The 21,542-nt window shown below is 54.1% G+C and overlaps 1 protein-coding gene across 1 annotated transcript in view; it reads right to left on the bottom strand.

Moving 5' to 3' along the window:
- The window catches only part of SHANK3 (SH3 and multiple ankyrin repeat domains 3), a 309,563-nt gene that overhangs the window by 13,167 nt on the left and 274,854 nt on the right, over positions 1-21,542 (bottom strand). Inside the window, 2 exon segments of the mRNA XM_058191734.1 lie at positions 7,525-9,838; positions 20,683-20,776. Of these exon segments, the coding sequence (XP_058047717.1) occupies positions 7,525-9,838; positions 20,683-20,776 (2,408 nt within the window).

Raw genomic sequence — 21,542 nt, 5'->3', positions numbered from 1 at the left:
GAGAAGAAGGAACAGACTTGGTCACAAGCTCCTTTGGGGTCTCTGCCACTCCCAGAAGCCCCCTCCTGACCTCAGGCTCAGCAGGGCTGGAGGAACACCCTCCCTTCCCGAGGGGGCTTCTGACCTCCTGCCAGCACGGTCCACCTGGCCAGGGAGATGAGCAGTGGCCCCGCCTGCCTTCTCGGGCCATGGAGGGTCAAGGGCTTCAGGCCAGGGGCCCCAAAGAGCTCTGGGAGGCAGCTCAGTCATGGTCAGTTCAATACCCCACCTCCCGTTCCATGAAGTCCATGTTCACAACCACAGATGTTCAACAGCCAAAGCCTGACACGAAGCAACTGTGAAGCTCCAGGCGGAGGGGAGGGGAGGGGAGGGGCTGGGCCGGGGAGCAGAGAGAGAGAGAAGGAAGGAGAATGGGCTTTGTGGGGAGCAGGTCCAAAGGAGAGCAGTGTGCCCTACTTCTCTGTGGTTCCTGCTGTCCCCCCAAGAATGGGGCAAATGAGGCAAGATGGCTGATCCAGCTTTGCCACGTTGGTGGTTGGAGCCGGGGAACCTGTGTGCCCGTGAGAGGCAGCCTCTCTGAGAAAAACAGGAATGCCTCTGAAAAGACCCCCATGGATTCATTCAGAGCTCTCCACTGCTGACCGGGAGTTCCAGCCCAAAGAGCTTTTGTATAATTTTGGGCTCTACAGAATGCAGTGCGTAATCTCTGAGTGATTTGCTAAAATAATCCAGGTGATATAGAAATGCTGTAAATAATAAATAAATATGCAAGCATTTCTGAGGGCAGCCGGTGATGAGAAATGCAAACGAGATAAATCACAGAAGGGGAGGGGGAGATGCTCGGGGGAGGGGGGTCTTCTTTCTGATCGTTCCTGGGATGCTCTTCTAAGCCCTTTCTGGGAGAGACCCTCCTCTCCTCCCCAAGCCATCTGGGCAAACTGCCCTGAAGGTCCTTGATCTCCTGCCAACCACTTGCACACCTGGCAATCCTCCTGAGTGGACCAGCTCCAGAAATTCATTTGCCTCCCAAACTAATCCAGGAGGAAGTCCACAAGAAAACCCTCCACTCAATGTGCTCTTCATGAAATCCTTCTGAGCCCAGCCTGGACACTCCCTCAGTCATGGCCAGCTGTGAAGACAAGAGGACCAGGTAGGAGATCTGCACCACCAACAGGCCTGCCTTAGCAGGTGAAGGCAAATATACAGGTCCCGGGATAATGTTGCACGATCCAATCAGAGTCAGTCACTGGGACCAGAGGTTTATTCCTTCAAGCTTTTGAGCTCGTGCTGGAACCCATCCTCAGGGAACTTCTCTCTACCGGGATAGGTGCTTTGAGCTATTCCATGAGTTGTATTTATGCAGTGCCTTCCTATTGGTTGACTGGTGCATTGATGGCAGGTGATTGGCTATTGTTTCCTTGTGCCCACCCCCCATGCCCTCAGTTCCTAAGTACCTGATAAGCTGCTGGTAAATCAGCATTCCTGTTGCCTGCCAAGGGGCCTATTTCCCAGGTTTCAATGTTTTCTCTGGCTATTTTTGTCCCTGCTCAGCCAACAATCTTAGTAGCTGCAAAATTGAATGCACATCCTTGTTCATTGCAATGTGAGGCTCCCATGAGGTTGGGTTTCCTCATCTAACTGCTCGCTCCTTCTCCGAGGATGGTCACCAGCATGAGCCCAAAAGCTTGGAAGCGTAAACTTTTGGTGCCGGTGATCAGCTCAGCTTGGATTCATGTATGCTTTAGGTCTGAGTCTGCCATCACTGCACAGTGAGAGGAAGAAAAACCAGGCAGCTGCCAGAGCCACCCAACCTTTTCTCTTCCTAACAAGGAAGATTTCCAACCCCTTGGCACCACCAAAACAATCACTGCCCACTGTGGCATTTGTCTCTGGATTCAGCCCTTCTTGGCTGCTCTTGGCTTCCTTCTTCCTGACCCAGCACACAGGGAGGAGAATGCAGGCATTTCTGCTCAGTTGCTGGGGAGGAAGAAAGGTGGAAAAATCCATGCAATGACCCTGAGCCCTTATCTCTCAGACGCCACTTTAGAGCGAGGGCGGATTCCTAGCCATAACCCTGTTGAAGTCTTATTCCCTAGCGTGGCAATTGTTTCCTCCTAAGCATCTACAATCCACAAATAGCAATAGCCCTTAGACTTCTATACCGCTTCACAGGGCTTTCCAGCCCCCTCTAAGCTGTTTAGTTAGCCTCTTGCCCCAAACAATCTGGGTCCTCATTTTACTAGCCTCAGAAGGACAGAAGGCTGAGTCAACCTTGAGCCAGTGAGAATTGAACTGCTGGAAGTCGGCAGAAGTAGCCTGCAGCACTGCATTCCAAACACTGCGCCACCACGGCTCTTATAATTAGGTGCTTTCATGAGGACTACTAAGCTGACGACAATGGCACCAGAATTCAAGCAAATGCCACGCTGTCAGTCCCGTTAAGGAAGTGAGGATTCTGATCAGCGTTAGGCCCTGGAAGTTATTTCAGGAGTATCTTGATCATATAATATTACACAGGTAGTCCTTCATTAACGATGGCAACCAGGACTGGAATTGCGGTTGTTAAGCAATGGGATCCTAAAGCATGACATCACGTGACCATGCTGCTTAACGATGGTGACTCTGCCAGTTCCGGTTGCTGTCGCCGATCACCAAGCGTTGTTAAGCGAGGGCATTATGTCAGATCTCTGAATCTGGGGCTGGACTTATTCCAAAGAGATCTGATCCCAAGCCAGGCTCAGGGCCAAAGTTGTATAAACGAATTACTTTACATTATTGCAAACTCAAGTGGCATTTCTCTCAAATGTCCCCTCCCCTAATTACTTTTCTTTGCTTGTTGCTTTCAGTGCTCGACTGCCGAAGAAGGAAAAATGTTTGACTTCTCTTTCCATACCTGAAACCATCTCTTGGGGCCACAGATACAACAGCCATCTCTCTTTGCCTGCTCCCCCACCCTCCATGAACATGCAGGAGCCAAGGGGCAGGAGCCACAGTGAATGCCCCCCGTGGGGTGAGCAAGCCAGGATTAGTAAGGGGTTAGCAAATGGATGGAGTGAGTCTGCCAGCGATCAATCAGTCATAAAGGCATGCCATGACTCATGACCAACAATGGCCCTCTTACCCCTGTATCCTTGTAGGCAGTGCACACTCTCTGTAAAAACCAGTTTTCCTGGAGAACATGAATTACTCCATGCGGGGGGAGGGGGGGCAGACACCGATAGGAATAGCACTTAAGACTTATAAACAGCTTCACAGTGCTTTACAGCCCTCTCTAAGCGGTTTATATAATATTAGCCTATTGCCCTTAATAATCTGGGTCCTCATTTTACCGACCTCGGAAGGAGGAAAGGCTGAGTCAACCTCGAGCCGGTCAGGATCGAACAGCTGGCAGTGGGCAGAATTAGCCTGCAATGCTGCACTCTGACCACTGCATCACCAGGGCTCCTTGTCTGGGGATGGGTTCTGTACATAATGAGGTGTGTTCCTGGGCCCTGCCAGAGGCATCTGTGGCATGAAAATCATGGAGAGATAAACTCCATGTCAAGGATGAAGAGGGCAGCACTAGCAAAGTTGGCTTTGATGAAAGGGCACCACCCAGAGGGTCCCTGCCTCACTTGTCAATACTGCAGCTCCCTTCTTCCACCACCTGCCCACCAGGAATGGGGGGGGGGGAATCTGAGGGGATTCAGTGAGTCCCAACCAGTGGTGGGATTCAAGTAGTTTAACAACCGGTTCTCTGCCCTAATGATTTCTACCAACAACCAGTTTGCCAAACTGCTCAGACAGTTAGCAACCGGTTGTCCAGAAGTGGTGCAAACTGCCTGAATCCCCCCCACTGGTCCCAACCCACTGGCTGGAGGAGAGCAGTGGGACAAGGTGACCCCCACGTGGATTTCTGGCTTGGGAAAGCCTCCCTTGTAAGCACGCAGATGGGCTATGGGTCAAGGTTCCTGTCAGCCACCTTTCCTATTGGGCCTTCAGACCTGCCCCATTTACTACTGTGGGAAATTGGGGGAGGGGATTGCCAATACAAAAGGGGGCTTCCAGGCCTGACACTCTGTGTTTTTTAAACGGCTCTGGAAAGACCTGTTTTATCAAAGTGACAAGCAGGTCAAACTCGAACCCCAATTTCAGTGGGCATCAATGAGATCTTCATCTGGAAACAAGAAGTTGCCTCATCCCAAGGAAGACACCAGCTCTCCCCTGGAGCCTACTTAGTCGTGTAGTTTATGCCCAGGCAGAGAGTTGGGCAAGATGATCTCTAGGTTCCCTTCTCACTCTGTGAACGTGGGCTCCGAGGCATGTGAGGGAAGCGCCTCTCCCCTCCGCTCAGCCCCCTCTTAAATTCTTAAGAGCTTCTTGGAGAGGTTTCTTGGGAGTGTGTGTATGTGTGTGTGTGTGTGTGTGTGTGTGTGATGGTTAAAGGTTGTGTAGTAACCTTGCAGAAGAATTATTGGTCTGGCACAGAAATCAAGTCTATACATAATTTAATGCCTCTTTTGCAGGGATAAAGAACGAGGCTCTCTACCAAAGGACCCTCAGCACGCCAGGCCAGGGTTCTCCAAACGCGGCCCCTTTAAGACTTGTGGACTTCAACTGCCAGAACTCTGTTCTGCCTGGGGGAATTCCGGGAGTTGACCAAGTTTGGAGATCGCTGCGCTTGACCAACAAATGTCTAATGCAGCCAAACAGAGCGAAGAACTGAGTGCTGCTATGTCTCCTTCTGACCCCTGCAGCCAAAACACATTTCTTGATCCCAGAAGACCCTCCTGCAGACCGGCTTCCAACAGGGTAGAGAAGAAGCTGCCTTAAGAGATGCCTTTGCCCTCAATTTGCCCACCTTTGGGATCATCAGACCTCAGGGTGTGTAAGACCATGGCAACAAAGCCTACAAGGAAATTGGTAAGGTGTTAATTGCCTTAGTTGGAAGCTCAGACCAGGACATCACAAATTTCAGCTGAGAATTATGGAGCCAGGACGTAGAGAAAGAGGAAGGTTTACCCTAGAGGCTAAAAGGCTTAAATGGCTTAATTCTCTTCAGGGTCTTTGTCAGATCTGTAAGAATACAAAGCAATGGTGGGTTTTGGAAACACAAATCTCTTCTCCCTCCTGTTCCCCCTGCTCCCCACCCAGAACCCCTCCCACCAGAGACCGGCTACAGGTTACACTTTGAGAGAAACTGGGGGGTGGAAACGAACTTGAGCTCAGGTGAAACTCTGGGATGTCCAACCTTGGCAGCTTTAAGACTTCAACTCCCAGCATTGCTCAGTCAACTCTTCCGGCTCAGGAATTCTGGGAGTTGAAGTCCAAGGGTCGTGAAGGGGCCGTAGTTGCCCACCCCTGTTCTATGCAGTGCAGCAGGGGTCTCAAATGGAAGGGAGTCTACCCAAACGGGTCTTTTCAGTTCTGGGGAAATTGGGAAGGATCCCCTGAGAGGCCACCAGCCTCCTTCTAGAACTTTCCGAGCTTGAGTTAAGGTGGCCAAACCTTCCCATGCAGGAGACCATGCAAGAGTCCAAGCTATCATGGTTTTCTCTCCGCATGTCAGAGAATCTACAAGTAGGGTCCAGCAGCCCATCTTCTCCCTGCCTCTCATCATCTCCACTGGATTCTCACTCCGGCTGCACCTGAGGCTGGGAGGCCCCTCAGAGGGATGGCTGCAGCTGGGGGGGGGCAGAGGGGGCTCACGCTGGAAATGACTTCTTAGAAGGAAATTCTGGCATGTTATTTGCATTGCCTGAAGCATTCAGTGAAGAAATATGTTGGTCACTAAAAGAATCTGCTGTGGGATCTTGGCTGATCTTCTTGTGGGTGTCTTTGGCCAAAGGAGGGGAGGGGAAGAGGGATCTGTTTGTTGTAGGGGTGGGGGTGTCTGATCCCAGTTATTCAGAATAGGAAAAATTCCGTTGAGATTTTATAAAAGGCACGGGGGGGGGGCTGGGCAAATCGAACGCAACAGCCGTCCAAAATGATACAGACTGAAGGAAGGACATAAAATAGCATCCTATTTGAGCGCTCAGAGAAGAGACCTGGGGTAACTGTTATAATGGCCGTGCGTGTGTGTGTGTGTGTGTGTGTGTGTGTGTGTGTGTGTATTTGACCAGAAGTTGTGGAAGCTCCATCACTGGAGGATTTTAAAAGGAGGCTGGACAGGAGATTTCTCCAGAAGGGTCTTGGGCAAGGGTGTCCAACCTTGGCAATTTTAAGACCGGTGGACTTCAACTCCCAGAATTCCCCAGCCAGCGTGATCAAGGGATTGGACTAGAAGACCTCTGAGGTGCCTTCCAACTTTGTTATACTGCTATTCCACATCTCTGAATAAGGCAGGATCCAGGGAACCAACCCTCCTTTCTGCTGCTGCTCCTTGCCTGGCAGACGTCTCCCCTTGAAGGGTTTATGAAGCGAGGGTCCTTCCTTTCCCTGAGGGAGATCCCTTCCCTCCTTAAGAGAACCCTCCCCCCTCCCCCTCCCCTTTGGCCCACAAGGCCCGACCTGATGGGTGCCGGTCAAGGAGGTGCTGAAGGGGGAAGCCCAGGCCCTGGACCCGAGAAGGAAGGCCTCCCCAACAGCTTCACCGGGGCTCTTCCTCAGCACCCACTTGCACCCATCTCCACTTTGCTGAACATGGGTAGTCCTCGATTTATGACCACAAAGGAGCCCAAAATTTCTGTAAAGTGATTTTGCCCCATTTCATGACCTTTCTTGCCAGAGTTGTTAATCACTGCAGTCAATAAGATACTAAGCCGGTTGTTAAATGAATCTGCGGAAGGTCACAAAAGAGGATCGTGTGACTCCGGGGGCACCGCAGCCGTCATCAAGAAGAGGCCGAATTTTGATCACGTGACCCCAGGGGAGGCTGCGACACTCATCTCTGTGAAAAACAGTCGCCAGCATCGTCGTAATCCTGAATGGTCACAAAACTAACTCTTGTAAGTTGAGGACTGCCTGCATCCCTTTTTATGCGTCGGATGCAGGGCAGCCCCGTCACAAAAGGATGCACGGGCCACCCACCCCCGCCGGGCAAAACAGGATGGGATGGCTTGGAGCTCAGAGCTTGGAGGTTTCTTCACCAGCAGAAGAAGACGAGGCTGCTCTCACTCTTCTGCCAGGGACCAAGCCTTCAAGGGGCTCGACTTCAATGGGCATGATGGGAAGGGGAGGCACGTGTGCAGGGTTTTACACAGGGGGTGTGTTGTGTGTGAGTGCATGCGTGTGCAGGGTGTGTGTGTGAAAGGACAAAGACCAAGTATCGAAATCAAACCTGGAACCGCAAAGCTGGGGGGAGGGGGGGATGAGAAGGAGAAAGAGGATATGGACAAGTGGGAGGGGCTTAGCATTCTTTCCAAATCTCCCCCCCCCCCCGAATCTAGATGGGGACAAATTCTAAAACGTCATTCTGGCATCTTGCTGAACCAGGGCCTGCCCGGCTAAGGTAGACGGACTCTGGGGAAGGGTTGGCAACCAGGGCAGGAGGCCACCTGGAGCCCCCTCTTGGTCCGGCTGGGCACGGGGAGGGGGTCTTACCGTGCTGCCACCACGGGAGTCTTCTTTCCAGGGTCTAACACGCCACCGGCAGGTTCCTCCCCCAGGGAGCGCGTGTCCTTGTTCAGCTGCTGCAGCCGGGAACTGAGCTCGCTGATCACAGTTGGTTTGTCATCTTCCGGCCCGTGGATGGGCCTGCTGTCCAGGGGGTCCCCCCACAGCTTGGACCTTCGCTGAAAGAGGTAGCGTGGCCGGCCGACGCTGGCGGAAGCCAGGATGGCCGCGTGTTGCTGGGAGATGAGCTCGCTGTCCGAGGACTGCTTCAAAAGAGGGTCCCTGAAGGTAACCGGCCCCTTGCTGGTCTGGGACTTGAGTTTCGGCTTTGGAGGCACTGGCGGCTTCTCGAGTACAAAAGTGTGCCCATCCGCAAAGGAGGTGTAGGTGTCGGTGGGCTCCCCGCTCTCGGAGGACAGGGTGGACATGCTGGAGACGGTGGAGATGGTGCTTGTGGTCTCCAGGTGATGGTCACTTGAACTTCTGGTGTCCACCTCTTCCACTCCCGAGTCTGCGGCAGACTCTGGGGCGGTGGGGGCATCAGAGGGCTTCCCTGAGGGTGTTCCACCAGTGGTAGAAGGTAGGACCGCTGCCGCTGGCACGGATGGCGGGGCGATGGCTGGAGCAGCCAGTTGGCTGATAGGTGTGCCAGCGGTGGTGACCAATACCCCGTTTGCAAACTCATCGGGTGGCGGCACCAGGCCAATCTTTGCCAGCTCCTCCCTGGTTTCCTCATCGCTTGAGGACAGCTGCGCAGGCGGAAGAGTGACCGTGTAGGTCTCCACTTCCTCCTCCGAACTCCCCTGTCCGAGTGTCTTGTCCAAGGCTGGACTGACGGGTGCCTTCCCCACAGGGCTGGGCTGAGCCTCCATCATGGACACTTCCACCGGCTCTGGGCCCCCCTCTGGGACAGGGGTCTTCTCCTCCTTCAGATCAAAGCCGAGGTCTTGGCCGTTGCTTGTCGCGTGCACCATGATGAGGCCCGCCGTCTTCTGCTGTGAGGTGTCCAGGATGCTGAGGATCATGGCCTTCTTCTCCTCCACCTTCTTCTCCTCCATCTCCTTCACCGGGGTCTCGGTTCGTGCCTCGCCCTCTCTCCTTGCACTTCCGGGCATCCCCCAGGGGCTCTGGGTAGGGGTCAGAGAGCTGGGTGTGGCCACTTTGGCTCCTGGAGAATAGGCGGGAGACCCCCGGCCTTCCAGCTCACCCCTCTCTTGGTCTTTGGTTTGGATGTCTACAAACAAGGGCGCTGCCCGATCGGAGTCAGGGCTGTGGATGGGGGTGGCCACTCTGGAGGAGACCTGGGTGGAGAGGGCTCGCTCTCTCGCGGCCAGCGCCAGCGCCAGGGGGGAGTTGGGGTCGAGGGGCTTCCCCGTTAGAGGGTGTATGAATGTCGAGGAGGAACTGCTGAGGAATGGCTTTAAAGCGGAGACGGGGGAAGGCAGGAGAACATCCCGGCTCCCCAGCAGACGCTCATCGATGGACCGGGATTGCTGCAGCGATGGCATGTCTATGGTGGGGGGGCTCCCCTCTATGGCCCCCACGGAAAGGAAGACAGTGGATTTCCGCTTCTCGTCAAGACGCCGGTCTCGCTCTTTCATGGCCCCAGCGACCGCTGTGGCAAAGGGCAGGCTGGCGGTGTCCATTTGCTGGGAGGTGAACTCCATCCCGCTCAGGCGGTGTCCCCTCCGGGTGGGGGAGGGCTCCCGAGGGAAGCCCCCAGCTACGGAGAGCGCCGCTCGCTCCTGTGCATCCTCCACCTGCAGTTGCTTGACCAGGGGGCTCTTCTTGCGCTGGGGCTTGGTGGGGGCAAAGAGGCTGACGTTGAACTGGCCCATGTTGGCATATGGGTTGTCCGCCCCACGCCCCCTCCGCTTCAGCTTCTCCGGCGGGGTGGCCGAGGGGCCTGGCCGGGGGATGTCGGTGGGCTCCACGGGGATGTGGGAGGAGTCTTGCAGGATGATCATGGAGCGGGCCCGCTTCTGCCGCTCGGGGTAAGGGATGCCGGCCCTGGCCTGGTCATACATCTCGGCCGCGCTGATCACCGGCGGAAGCCCGTGCAGCTTGGCCTCCAAGCCCGGCTTGAAGCTGGACCGGACGGTGTCGTACACCCTCCCTGGGGGTGGGGGCGGGGAGAAGGTGGGGGGCGGGCCCGTGTCAAAGTAGTAGGGAGAGGGGGGTGGGGGTGGAGCGGTTTGTGGTGGAGGCGGGATGCCGTGACCCTCTCGGACAGTGTCTTGCATTGACGTACTCCGGGGAAATTTTCCATCCATTAGGGAAGCCGCAAATTTTTCATCTTCGCCTAAAAAACAGCAAAAGAGGAAAAGTTGCAGCTCTTTTGGGAGGTAAAATGATGCTTCTCTCTTTGACTGGCCAGTAATACGGACTACAAAGCCTGCAACTGAGGCAAGGCTTGGGGTGCCCATTGGCAGCTTCACTGTAGATGGTTGGAACTGAGGGGTCCTGGGTGCTCTAGGAGTTTGGTTGCTTTCTTGCAGACGTTTCATGACCAAACTAGGTAACTTCATCAATGCCACCGGGGAGTAAAAAGCCTAATCAAGGAACCATCAAGCACACCCCCATCAAGAGTGACAGGGTAAGCGAGGTGGCGCCGGGGTTAGAGTGCAGTACTGCAGGCTAGTTCTGCTGACTGCTGGCTGCCTGCAATTTGGCAGTTCAAATCTCACCAGGCTCAAGGTTGACTTAGCCTTCTATCTTTCTGAGGTGGGTAAAATGAGGACCCAGATTGTTGGGGGCAAGAAGCTGACTCTGTAAACCACTTACAGAGGGCTGGAAAGCAGTGCAAAGCGGTATATAACTCTAAGTGCTATTGCTATTAGTATACAAACAGAGAAAACCCTGCTCCCTTCTAGCATTGATGATGTTACCTAGTTTGCGTAATGAAACATCTGCAAGAAAGCAGGCAAGCTCAGAGAGAGCCAAGGACCCTACTATGGTCCTCCTCCCCCCACTTCCTCCTGGCACTGATGACGTTACCTAGTTGGGTTATAAAACATTTGCAAGAAAACAACCAAGCTCGGAGACACACTAAGGACCCTTCATTTCAACCCTGAGCCACAAATATTCTCTTTTGGTGGTTGGAATTCTTGAGTCAGGAACCGCATGGGCGGGAGGCCCGCAGCTGCAGACCGATGCCCAGAGCAGGCCGGCTGACGTGCTAGGAAGTTGGGGAAGGCCAATTAAGGGGGAATAATTGTCACCGAATCTCTTGCAAGGAGCCCTTTGCACCATGAGAGGGATTTGTATTCCTCTGGAGTCTGGCATCTAAAGAATGATGTTGCTAAGCAGGACCACGCCAGCGGCGTCCTCTTGCCCAGGACAGCATAATGCACAAAGGCCCCGGGGAACAGACATTGTGTGGGACAGTTGCCCTGCACCTTCCAGGCTGTGGTGGGCTGGGCATCTCCATGGCATGGAGTGAAGCCCCAGCCTCTGCAAGTCATGCTGAGATCAGCCCCCTCAAGGGGGAGTCCAGTTGAGCAGCACAAGTAGCCTCCTGTGCCCAGGACCCCCTCCCAATGCCCTGCCTGCCGTTTGTGCACAGAGGCCGTCACACCAACGATGCCAAGTATGTCACGTGCACAGTAACGTTGCTGTGATGACACACTCATGGAGCAGACTGGGGAATTATTTTACTTTATTTATTTATTTATTTTATTTATTTCGATTTTTATACCGCCCTTCTCCCGAAGGACTCAGGGCGGTGTACAGCCAAGTAAAAATACACTATATACAGATTAAAAGAAATTAAAAGGAAACATATTATAATGTGGCCGAAAATTTAAAACAATTTAAAATCTTAAAATATAAATAACCCCAATAAAATTTTAACCCAGTCCCGCTTGAATGAATAGGTGCGTTTTCAGCTCACGGCGAAAAGTCCGTAGATCAGGCACTTGACGTAAGCCAGGGGAAAGTTCATTCCAAAGCGTAGGAGCTCCAACAGAGAAGGCCCTTCCCCTGGGGGCCGCCAACCGACACTGTTTGGCGGACGGCACCCTGAGGAGACCCTCTCTGTGTGAGCGTACGGGTCGGTGGGAGGCAAAAGGTAACAGCAGGCGGTCCCGTAAGTACCCGGGTCCTAAGCCATGGAGCGCTTTAAAGGTGGTAACCAGAATCTTGAAGCGCACCCGAAAGACCACAGGAAGCCAGTGCAAACTGCGCAGGATTGGTGTTACATGGGAGCAACGAGTTGCAGCTGCATTCTGGACTAGCTGCAGCCTCCGGGTGCACTTCAAGGGCAGCCCCATGTAGAGAGCATTGCAATAGTCCAAGCAGGAAGTGACAAGGCATGAGTGACCGTGCATAAGGCATCCCGGTCAAGGAAGGGGCGCAACTGGCGCACCAAGCGTACTTGGTGGAAGGCCCTCTTGGAGACGGCAGCCAAATGATCGTCAAACGACAGCCGCCCATCCAAGAGGACACCCAAGTTGCGCACCCTCTCCGTTGGGGCCAATAACTGCTTCACAGCCAGCTGCGGCTGCAGCTGACTGTACCGGGGTGCCGGCATCCACAGCCACTCCGTCTTGGAGGGATTGAGCTTGAGTCTGTTTCTCCCCATCCAGACCCGTACGGCTTCCAGACACCGGGACAGCACTTCGACAGCTTCGTTGGGGTGGTCCGGGGTGGAAAAGTACAGCTGCGTATCATCAGCGTACAGATGATAACTCACCCCGAAACCACTGATGACCTCACCCAGCGGCTTCATGTAGATGTTGAACAGGAGGGGCGAGAGAATCGACCCCTGAGGCACCCCACAAGTAAGGTGCCTCGCGGTCGACCTCTGCCCCCCTGTCAACACTGTCTGCGACCGGTCGGAGAGATAGGAGGAGAACCACCGATAAACGGTGCCTCCCACTCCCAAACTCTCCAACCGGTGCAGCAAGATACCATGGTCGATGGTATCAAAAGCCGCTGAGAGATCTAATAGGACCAGGGCAGAGGAACAACCCCTATCCCTGGCCCTCCAGAGGTCATCCACCAACGCGACCAAAGCTGTCTCCGTACTGTGACCGGACCGGAAGCCGGACTGGAACGGGTCTAGATAGACGGCTTCATCCAGGTACCGGGGAAGCTGCCATGCAACCACACTCTCTACAACCTTCGCCACAAAGCGAAGGTTGGAGACTGGACGATAATTTCCCAAAATAGCTGGGTCCAGGGAAGGCTTCTTGAGGAGGGGTCTCACCACCGCCTCTTTCAAGGCAGCGGGGAAAACCCCTTCCAACAATGAAGCATTTATAATTCCCCGGAGCCAGCCTCATGTCACTTCCTGAGTAGCCAGCACCAACCAGGAAGGACACGGGTCCAGTAAACATGTGGTCGCATGTAGCCTCCCCAATAACCTGTCCACGTCCTCGAGAGCCACAGTCTCAAACTCATCCCAAACAACCTCAACAAGACGTGCCTCTGCCATCCCACTTGGATCATCGCAATTTTGGTCTAAACTATCCCGAGGCTGAACGATTTTATCGTATAGATAACTGTTAAACTCCTCAGCACGTCCCTGTAGGGGGTCATCCCGCCCCTCCTGATGAAGGAGGGAGCGAGTCACCCGAAACAGGGCGGCCGGGCGATTATCTGCCGATGCAATGAGGGTGGAAACGTAAGAACGCTTCACCTCCCTCATTGCCACTAAGTAGGTCTTAGTAAAAGATCTCACTAGTGTCCGATCAGCCTTGGAACGGCTAGACCTCCAGGTACTCTCTAGGCGTCTTCTCCGGCGTTTCATCTCCCTCAGCTCCTCAGAGAACCAAGGAGCCAATTGAGATCTACACCGGGTCAGAGGCTGCAAAGGCACGACACGGTCCAAAGCCCCAGCCGCGGCCCGTTCCCAGGCCGCAACTAGTTCTTCAGTCGTGCCGTGGGCAAGATCCTCAGGGAACGGCCCAAGCTCCGTCCGGAACCTCTCAGGGTCCATCAGGCGCCTGGGACGGAACCAACGTATTGGCTCCATCTCCCTGTGGTGGTGAGCGGCGGTCCAAAAGTCCAGGCGAAGGAGAAAATGATCTGACCATGACACCGGTTCCGTCACTAAATCTCCTAATTCCAGATCATTAATCCACCGTCCAGAGATAAAAATCAGATCTAGTGTGCCTCCCCCCGTGTGTGTAGGGCCATCAGTTACTTGAATCAGGTCCATGGCCGTCATGGAAGCCTGGAACTCCTGAGCTACCATTGATGACAAGCCGGCCAATGGCAAGTTGAAATCCCCATGACCAAAAGTCTGGGAGTCTCAACTGCCACCCCGGCAAGCACCTCCAGCAGCTCAGGAAGGGCTGTAGTCACCCAGCAAGGAGCCAGGTACGCGATCAACAAACCCATCTGATTCCTATGGCCCCACTTCATAAGGAGGGATTCACAACCAGCTATCTGAGGCACAGTGGACTCCCTTGGCTCTAGGCTTTCTTTAATCACAACCGCCACCCCCCCACCCCTACCTTGAGCCCTCGGCCGATGAAATGCACGGAACCCCGGCGGGCACAGTTCAACCAGGGGAACACCCCCCTCTGTGCCCAACCAGGTCTCCGTAATGCCCGTAAAGTCCGCGGACTCCCTCTGGATAAGATCACAAATCAAGGGAGCCTTGTTAACCACGGAACGGGCAATGCAGGTAGCCCTCGAATTATGATTGCTATGGAGCCCAAAATTTCTGTGGCTGAGTGAGACGGTCGTTAAGTGAGCTTTGCCCTTTTCTTTGCCACCATTGTTAAGAGAATCACTGCAGTTGTTCAGTTACTAATATGATCGTTCAATGAATTGTGTTTCCCATTGACTTGGCTTGTCGGAAGGTACCAAAAGGGGATTACGTGACCTTGGGACATTGTGACCGTCATAAATACGAGTCGGTTGCAAGCGTCCAACTTTTGATCACGTGATCATGGAGAATGCTGCAACGGTCGTAAGTGTGAAAAATGGTCACCAATCCCTTTTTTCAGTGCCGTTGTAGCTTTGAACAGTCACCAAACGAGTGGTTGTAGGTCAAAAACCCTGTAGTAGAACCTCTGGTTTGCCCGTCGAAGGGGGCCTCTCTCTGTAGGCAGCCAACAGCCATGAAACAGGGGATATGGGGAGGGGGCTGCAGGAAAGTGTTAGGCTCCACCCACTTAAGGGTTTGGGAATTGGAGTTACGTGCTGCCTTTCAACTCTGGCACCCAGATGAGCTACCAGGACATCAAAACAAAAGCAGAGCGTAAGAGAAAATGGGAAAAAAAACAGATGAAAACGGACAATTATATATCTATCTACAAGAGACCCTGCTAGAATTGAAAGGATTCTGGGAAGGCCAGGGTAAGGGGCTTCAGAGGGAGGAAGCAGAGTAATAGCAGCCTATCTCCCCTGCCAGGCGGGTGACTCTATAGGGCGGCCTGTCCTGTGGATGCCCACCGCCAGACAGGATCCTATGGGGCAGAGGAGATGCTCAGTTCAAGAGAAGGCTCTAAAGCCAGAGCCAGCATCCTTGGCAACTTTTGAGGTGTATGAACTTCAACTCCCAGAATTCGCCAGCCATGCCGGCTGAGGAATTCTGGGAGTTGAAGTTCACACACCTCAAAAGTTGCAAAGTTCATAGGCTCCTGCATTATGGCAAGCACAATCCAAGATTCAAACTGCAACACAACCAGTTCTGCCTTCCTCTGCTGGACCATAAAGCTGTCCCCTCTTCCTCCACCCCCCGCTTTCTTCCCTTGGCATCCCTCAGAGGGTCGGATTCTGGCTTCACCTGCATCAAGAGATGCATTCCTGCATCGCCGCTTGGCCATGACGAGTTTTCATATCATGCAGAGGATAAAACCTGCTCGGAAGCTTCTGGGTTGTGAATCACTGCTGTTTGTCAGCTGCGGCTGTGCCCAGAATATTTTCCCACAAGCAGGGAGACTGGCATCTCTCCTGGCAGGGAGATGCCCTGCAACATCGCTCTGAGTGCTGGCAGATAGCGGAGCAGCAGCAACCCCTTGAGGTGTCACTGGAAGCCCCATGGGCTCCCCATGGCTCTGCCTGCCCCCCAGATTCCTCTTCTGCTCTGTGTCCAGCTGGAATTCTCCCACTGCCATGGTGGGAAGTGCTACTTCCCAGTGGTGAAATCTAAACCAGTTTGCTATTGGTTCGCTGGCCATGCATGTGCGCGCATGTGCAGTGCATGCCAAACACACGCTGTGTGTTTAAAAGGCTACCGGTTCGCATGCGCAGTACATGGCAAAAGGAGGCCTGGAATGGTAAGTAGAACACTGGGGGAGGGGATCAGCTGTGCCACATGGCACAGGATTTCCTGCTCTCTAGCAAAACTAAACCACGCGGCACAGCTGGTCGTCAGATAGTAGCTTTTTTAAACTACCGGTTTGACCGAATGATAGCTTTTTAAATTACCGGTTCAACTGAACCGGTAGCTAACTACAGGTACGCCCGAACTGGTAGTTTTTATCAATACCAGTTTGCCTGAACCGGTAGCATTTCACCCCTGCTACTTCCCCTTCTCCACCTGCTGCAAACCCCTCCACTTTTTTCTCAATGAAAAGCTGACAAGGTGAACTTTTTATTCCAGAGCCTTGAATTATTTTCAGCTCCAGCAGGATTTTTTTCCTTACATTGCTTGAAACTCTGGTATTCCACCCCCCCCCCACCCATTTTCGGTCTGCTGATGCCCTGCTAAGCAAAGTAAGAATAGGCAGGTGCATCCCTTTCCTTCCGTAAATTTTGTGTTTTGCGTTGCTGAAGCCCTGCTGCCAAATCAGCTAAGTGAACAGCAGCCGCACCAGCCAGGTCCCTGGGATCATCTGCACACTTGGGAGAAATCCTTGGGATCTGGCTCAGAGTCACAGGTCTTTTTAATATCTTCTCAGACACAGGTCTGTGTCAAGAGCCAAGGTGGACAGGACGTGATCAGGCAGCAACAGCCTTGGCTGTCAATGAGGGCTCTCTCACCAGGAAACACTTGTCTGAGTTCCCACGGAAGACGGCTTAGTCAGGGAAACTGCCCGGTTCACACCAGTGTCTGCAACTCGTGCAGGTCTCCCGGGGACAAGCATCCCACTCGAGTGCCACCACCAGGCAATGCTTACCCAAGGGGCAGCCTGCCAGTCAGCCAAGCCAACAGCTGCACGAGATGAACTCAGCCGTGTGTCTTCCCTGCTGCTTCGGAAGCAGCCAAACCGAGAAGGGCCTGGCTCCTCTAGGGGTGATTGGGTCAGGGACTCCTCCATGCAACCAAAGGCAGCCTCTCAGATGCCCCTCGTGGCTTCCTCTAAAGCAAGGATCTCCAAACTGGGCCACTTGTGGACTTCAACGCTCAGGTATTATGGGAGTTGATGTCCACAAGTCTTAAAGTGGCCCAGCTTGGAGACCCCTGCCCTAGGGAAAGGGGCAGGGGTATTTAGAGGAACCTTAACCCTAACCCCTCCCCTTTTAAAGGTTGTGAATCCTAGCGAGGGTGGGGCATCCATCACAGTTAAAATATCATCATATTTTAACATCTTATCCATTCAGAGATGGAGCCTTTTTATCGCCGATTTTTATCTCTTCAGCTTTTTATCTTCAGTCGTTATGCGCTATTCGTCTTGTGAACTCTTGCGCCTGCGAGGTGCCCCCGCCTCACAGGAATGGTCCGCTTCGTTACCAAGGGCCGGCCTCAATGACGGGTCTTGGGACCCACAGAGGTGGCATGCGAAGAGAAAGAGCCTTTGGTTTTTTTTAGATAGGGCATTTTTAAGGGGTGGGAGGGTTAGGGCGGGTGTTGGGGGTAGCCCGTCGGGAGGGAAACCAGTTCCTGCGCGTGCTCGCGGCGGTTATTTAACGGGTTCGGAGGTTATGGGGGGGGGATGCGTTCCTTTTTGTGAGGGTGGTTCTATTTACACGGTAAGTGGGAGGGGCAGATATGGCGGAAGGGGGGGATCGTATCAGTTTAGGGCGCGCGCGCTCGATGCTTGCAGGCGATCGCGCGCCCCGATCCCTCTGACTTCTCCCGTTTCCCGGATGGTCAAGACCCTCAGAGCCTGGGCCTTTGGCTTATGTTATGCAACGCACGGTCCGTGGTCAATAAGGCCCCCCTAATATATGATCTTATTCAGGGGGGTGCCGCGGATCTTATAGGCGTTACGGAAACTTGGTTGGGCACTGAAGGGGGCGTGCCCCTTGTTGAAATGTGCCTACCGGGCTTCCGTGCATTCCATCAGCCTAGGGCTCAGGGTAGGGGTGGGGGGGTGGCGGTTGTTATTAGAGAGAGTCTAGAGCCGAGGGAGACCACTGTACCTCAGATTGCCGGGTGTGAATCCCTCTTTGTGAGATGGGGTCATAGGTGTCAGATGGGCTTGTTTGTCGCGTACCTGGCTCCTTGCTGCGTGACAGCTGCCCTGCCCGAGCTCCTGGAGGTGCTTGCTGGGGTGGCAGTAGAGACCCCCAGACTTTTAGTCATGGGGGACTTCAACTTGCCATCTTCCGGTTCGTCATCGACAGCAGCTCGGGAGTTCATGGCTTCCATGACGGCCTTGGACCTGACCCAAGTAATGGATGGCCCCACTCACATCGGGGGAGGCACACTGGACCTGATTTTTATCTCTGGTCAGTGGTTGAAGGATCTGGACTTGAGGGATGTAGTCACAGAACCTTTGTCATGGTCAGATCACTCTCTCCTTCGCCTGGACTTTCTGACCGCCACTCAACACCGCAGGGAGATGGAACCAATACGTTGGTTCCATCCCAGGCGCCTGATGGACCCGGAGAGGTTCCGGACGGAGCTTGGGCCGTTTCCTGAGGGTGTGGCTCATGGCATGGCTGAGGAACTAGTCGCGGCCTGGGAACGGGCTGCGGCTGGGGCTTTAGACCGTGTCGTGCCTCTGCGGCCTCTGACCTGGCGTAGATCCCAACCGGCTCCTTGGTTCTCCGAGGAGCTGAGGGGGATGAAACGCCGGAGAAGACGCCTAGAGAGTTCCTGGAGGTCTAGCAGTTCAGAGGCTGATCGGACACTAGTTAGGTCCTATAGTAGGACCTACCTAGTGGCACTGAGGGAAGCGAGACGTTGCTACGCCTCCTCCCTCATTGCGTCGGTAGATAACCACCCAGCCACCCTGTTTCGGGTGACTCGTTCCCTCCTTCACCAGGGGGAGCGGGATGACCCGTTGCAGGGACGTGCTGAGGAGTTTAATGGTTATCTATACGATAAAATCGTTCAGCTTCGGGACAGTCTGGACCAAAATTGCGACGATTCAGATGGGGCGTCTGAGGGCGGTCTTGTTGACATTGTTTGGGATGAGTTTGACCCTGTGGCTCCCGAGGACATGGACAGGTTGCTGGGTAGGTTGAATGCCACCACGTGTTTACTGGACCCGTGCCCCTCCTGGTTGGTACTGGCCACTCAGGAGGTGACACGAGGCTGGCTCCAGGCGATTATGAGTGCTTCTTTGTTGGAGGGAGTCTTTCCGGCCGCCTTGAAAGAGGCGGTGGTGAGGCTCCTCCTCAAGAAGCCTTCCCTGGACCCGGCTGTTTTAGGTAATTATTGTCCGGTCTCCAACCTTCGCTTCACGGCGAAGGTTGTAGAGAGTATGGTGGCATGTCAGTTTCCCCGGCACCTGGATGAAACTGTCTATCTAGACCCGTTCCAGTCCGGTTTCCGGCCCGGATACAGCACTGAGACGGGTTTGGTCACATTGGTGGATGATCTCTGGAGGGCCAGGGATAGGGGTTGTTCCTCTGCCCTGGTCCTATTAGACCTCTCAGCGGCTTTTGATACCATCGACCATGGTATCCTGCTGCGCCGGATGGGGGGATTGGGAGTGGGAGGCACCGTTTATCGGTGGTTCTCCTCCTATCTCTCTAATCGGTCGCAGACGGTGTTGACAGGGGGGCAGAGGTCGGCCCCGAGGCGCCTCACTTGTGGGGTGCCGCAGGGGTCGATTCTCTCGCCCCTTCTGTTCAACATCTATATGAAGCCGTTGGGTGAGATCATCAGTGGCTTCGGTGTGAGGTACCAGCTGTACGCTGATGACACTCAGCTGTACTTTTCCACACCGGGCCACCCCAACGAAGCTATCGAAGTGCTGTCCCGGTGTTTGGAAGCCGTACGGGTCTGGATGGGGAGAAACAGGCTCAAGCTCAATCCCTCCAAGACAGAGTGGCTGTGGATGCCGGCATCCCGGTACAGTCAGCTGAGTCCGCGGCTGACTGTTGGGGGCGAGTCATTGGCCCCGATGGAGAGGGTGCGCAACTTGGGCGTCCTCCTGGATGAACGGCTGTCTTTTGAAGATCATTTGACGGCCGTCTCCAGGAGAGCTTTTTACCAGGTTAGCCTGGTTCGCCAGTTGCGCCCCTTTCTAGACCGGGATGCCCTATGCACGGTCACTCACGCCCTCGTGACGTCTCGTCTGGATTACTGCAATGCTCTCTACATGGGGCGCCCCTTGAGGGGCACCCGGAGGCTTCAGTTAGTTCAGAATGCGGCTGCGCGGGTGATAGAGGGAGCCCCTCGTGGCTCCCATGTGACACCTCTCCTGCGCAGACTGCACTGGTTACCTGTGGCCTTCCGGGTGCGCTTCAAGGTTTTGGTAACTATCTTTAAAGCGCTCCATGGCATAGGGCCGGGCTACTTACGGGACCGCCTGCTGCTACCGAATACCTCTCACCGACCCGTGCGCTCTCACAGAGAGGGACTCCTTAGGGTGCCGTCGGCCAGGCAGTGCCGTTTGGCGACACCCAGGGGAAGGGCCTTCTCTGTGGGGGCTCCCACCCTCTGGAACGAACTCCCCCCAGGACTCCGTCAACTTCCGGACCTCCGAACCTTCCGCCGCAAGCTTAAAACAAATCTATTCATCTGCGCAGGACTGGACTAGATTTTAAATTTATATTGGTTTTAATGGGTTTTATTATTTATATTGTTCTTTTTAATAAATTTGGCTATGTAGAATAAGTTTTTTAATTGTTATTTTATTTTGTATTTATATGTACCTTTTTATCTGCCTGTGAACCGCCCTGAGTCCCTAGGGAGATAGGGCGGTATACAAATGTGATAAATAAATAAATAAATAAATAAAAATAAACAGCCCCCTTCTTGGCTTTCTGGACGGCTGAACTGAGGCTTTGCTGCTGGAGGTCCAGACGAGGCCGCCCACCTCATGGAAAGCCAGAGAGGGTCCCACCTACCTACAGACTTGGTCCGCGGGAGGCCTTTGCGGAGGGAGATGTGGGGCTTCTCCGGCCCTGCGTGGGTGGCCATCCCCTGGCGCTCGAAGAGGGACTGGAAAAGAAAGAAGACACGGCGAGTCCCACTGGCTCGGGCTGGAGGTCACGCCCCCTCCCTCCCCTCCTTCAAACACCGGCCTGGGGGCAGGGAAGGCCCGCAAGGGAGCCCCCAGGCCCATCCACAGGCAGTCCTTGACTTACAACACTTCATTTAGTGACCGTTCAAAGTTACAATGGCACTGAAAAGAGTGACCGTTTTTCACCTATATGACCCTTGCAGCCTCCCTCCGGTCACGTGGTCAAAATTCAGAGCCATGGCAACTGGCATGTACTTATGACGGTCGCAGCGTCCCAGGATCGCGTGATCCCCTTTCGCAACCTTTGGACAAGCCAAGTCAATGGGAAGCCAGATTCACTGAACAACTGTGTGACTAGTTTAAAAACGGCAGGGATTCACTGAACAACAGTGGCAGGAAAGATGGGGGAAAGGTTGTAGAACTCCCTTAACTGTCTCACTTAGCAACAGACATTTTGGGCTCAATTGTGGTCACAAGTCGAGGACTGCCTGTATTCCAGCCTGGCCGGGCCTTGCTGGCACCAGCCAGAGTTCAACCACGGGGCCTTGGTAAGGGTGGTCCTCCTTGTCCTGGTAGCCAAGAAGCAGTCATGGCAAGGGGGCAGCCTCTGTCTGCCAAGACAGCGCACAAGGGGCTCAGGGCAGCCAGCCTCAGTCATTTCCACCCTGGAAACATCCAAGTTGCCTTCTGATCAGGACAAACATTTCGGTCTGCAAAAGTCCGGTTCAATTGCACTGCCAAATG

This window comes from Ahaetulla prasina, chromosome 7 (genome assembly GCF_028640845.1).
Source record: "Ahaetulla prasina isolate Xishuangbanna chromosome 7, ASM2864084v1, whole genome shotgun sequence".
NCBI classification, from domain to species: Eukaryota; Metazoa; Chordata; class Lepidosauria; order Squamata; family Colubridae; genus Ahaetulla; species Ahaetulla prasina.
This window is presented reverse-complemented; position numbering and strand designations above follow the sequence as displayed.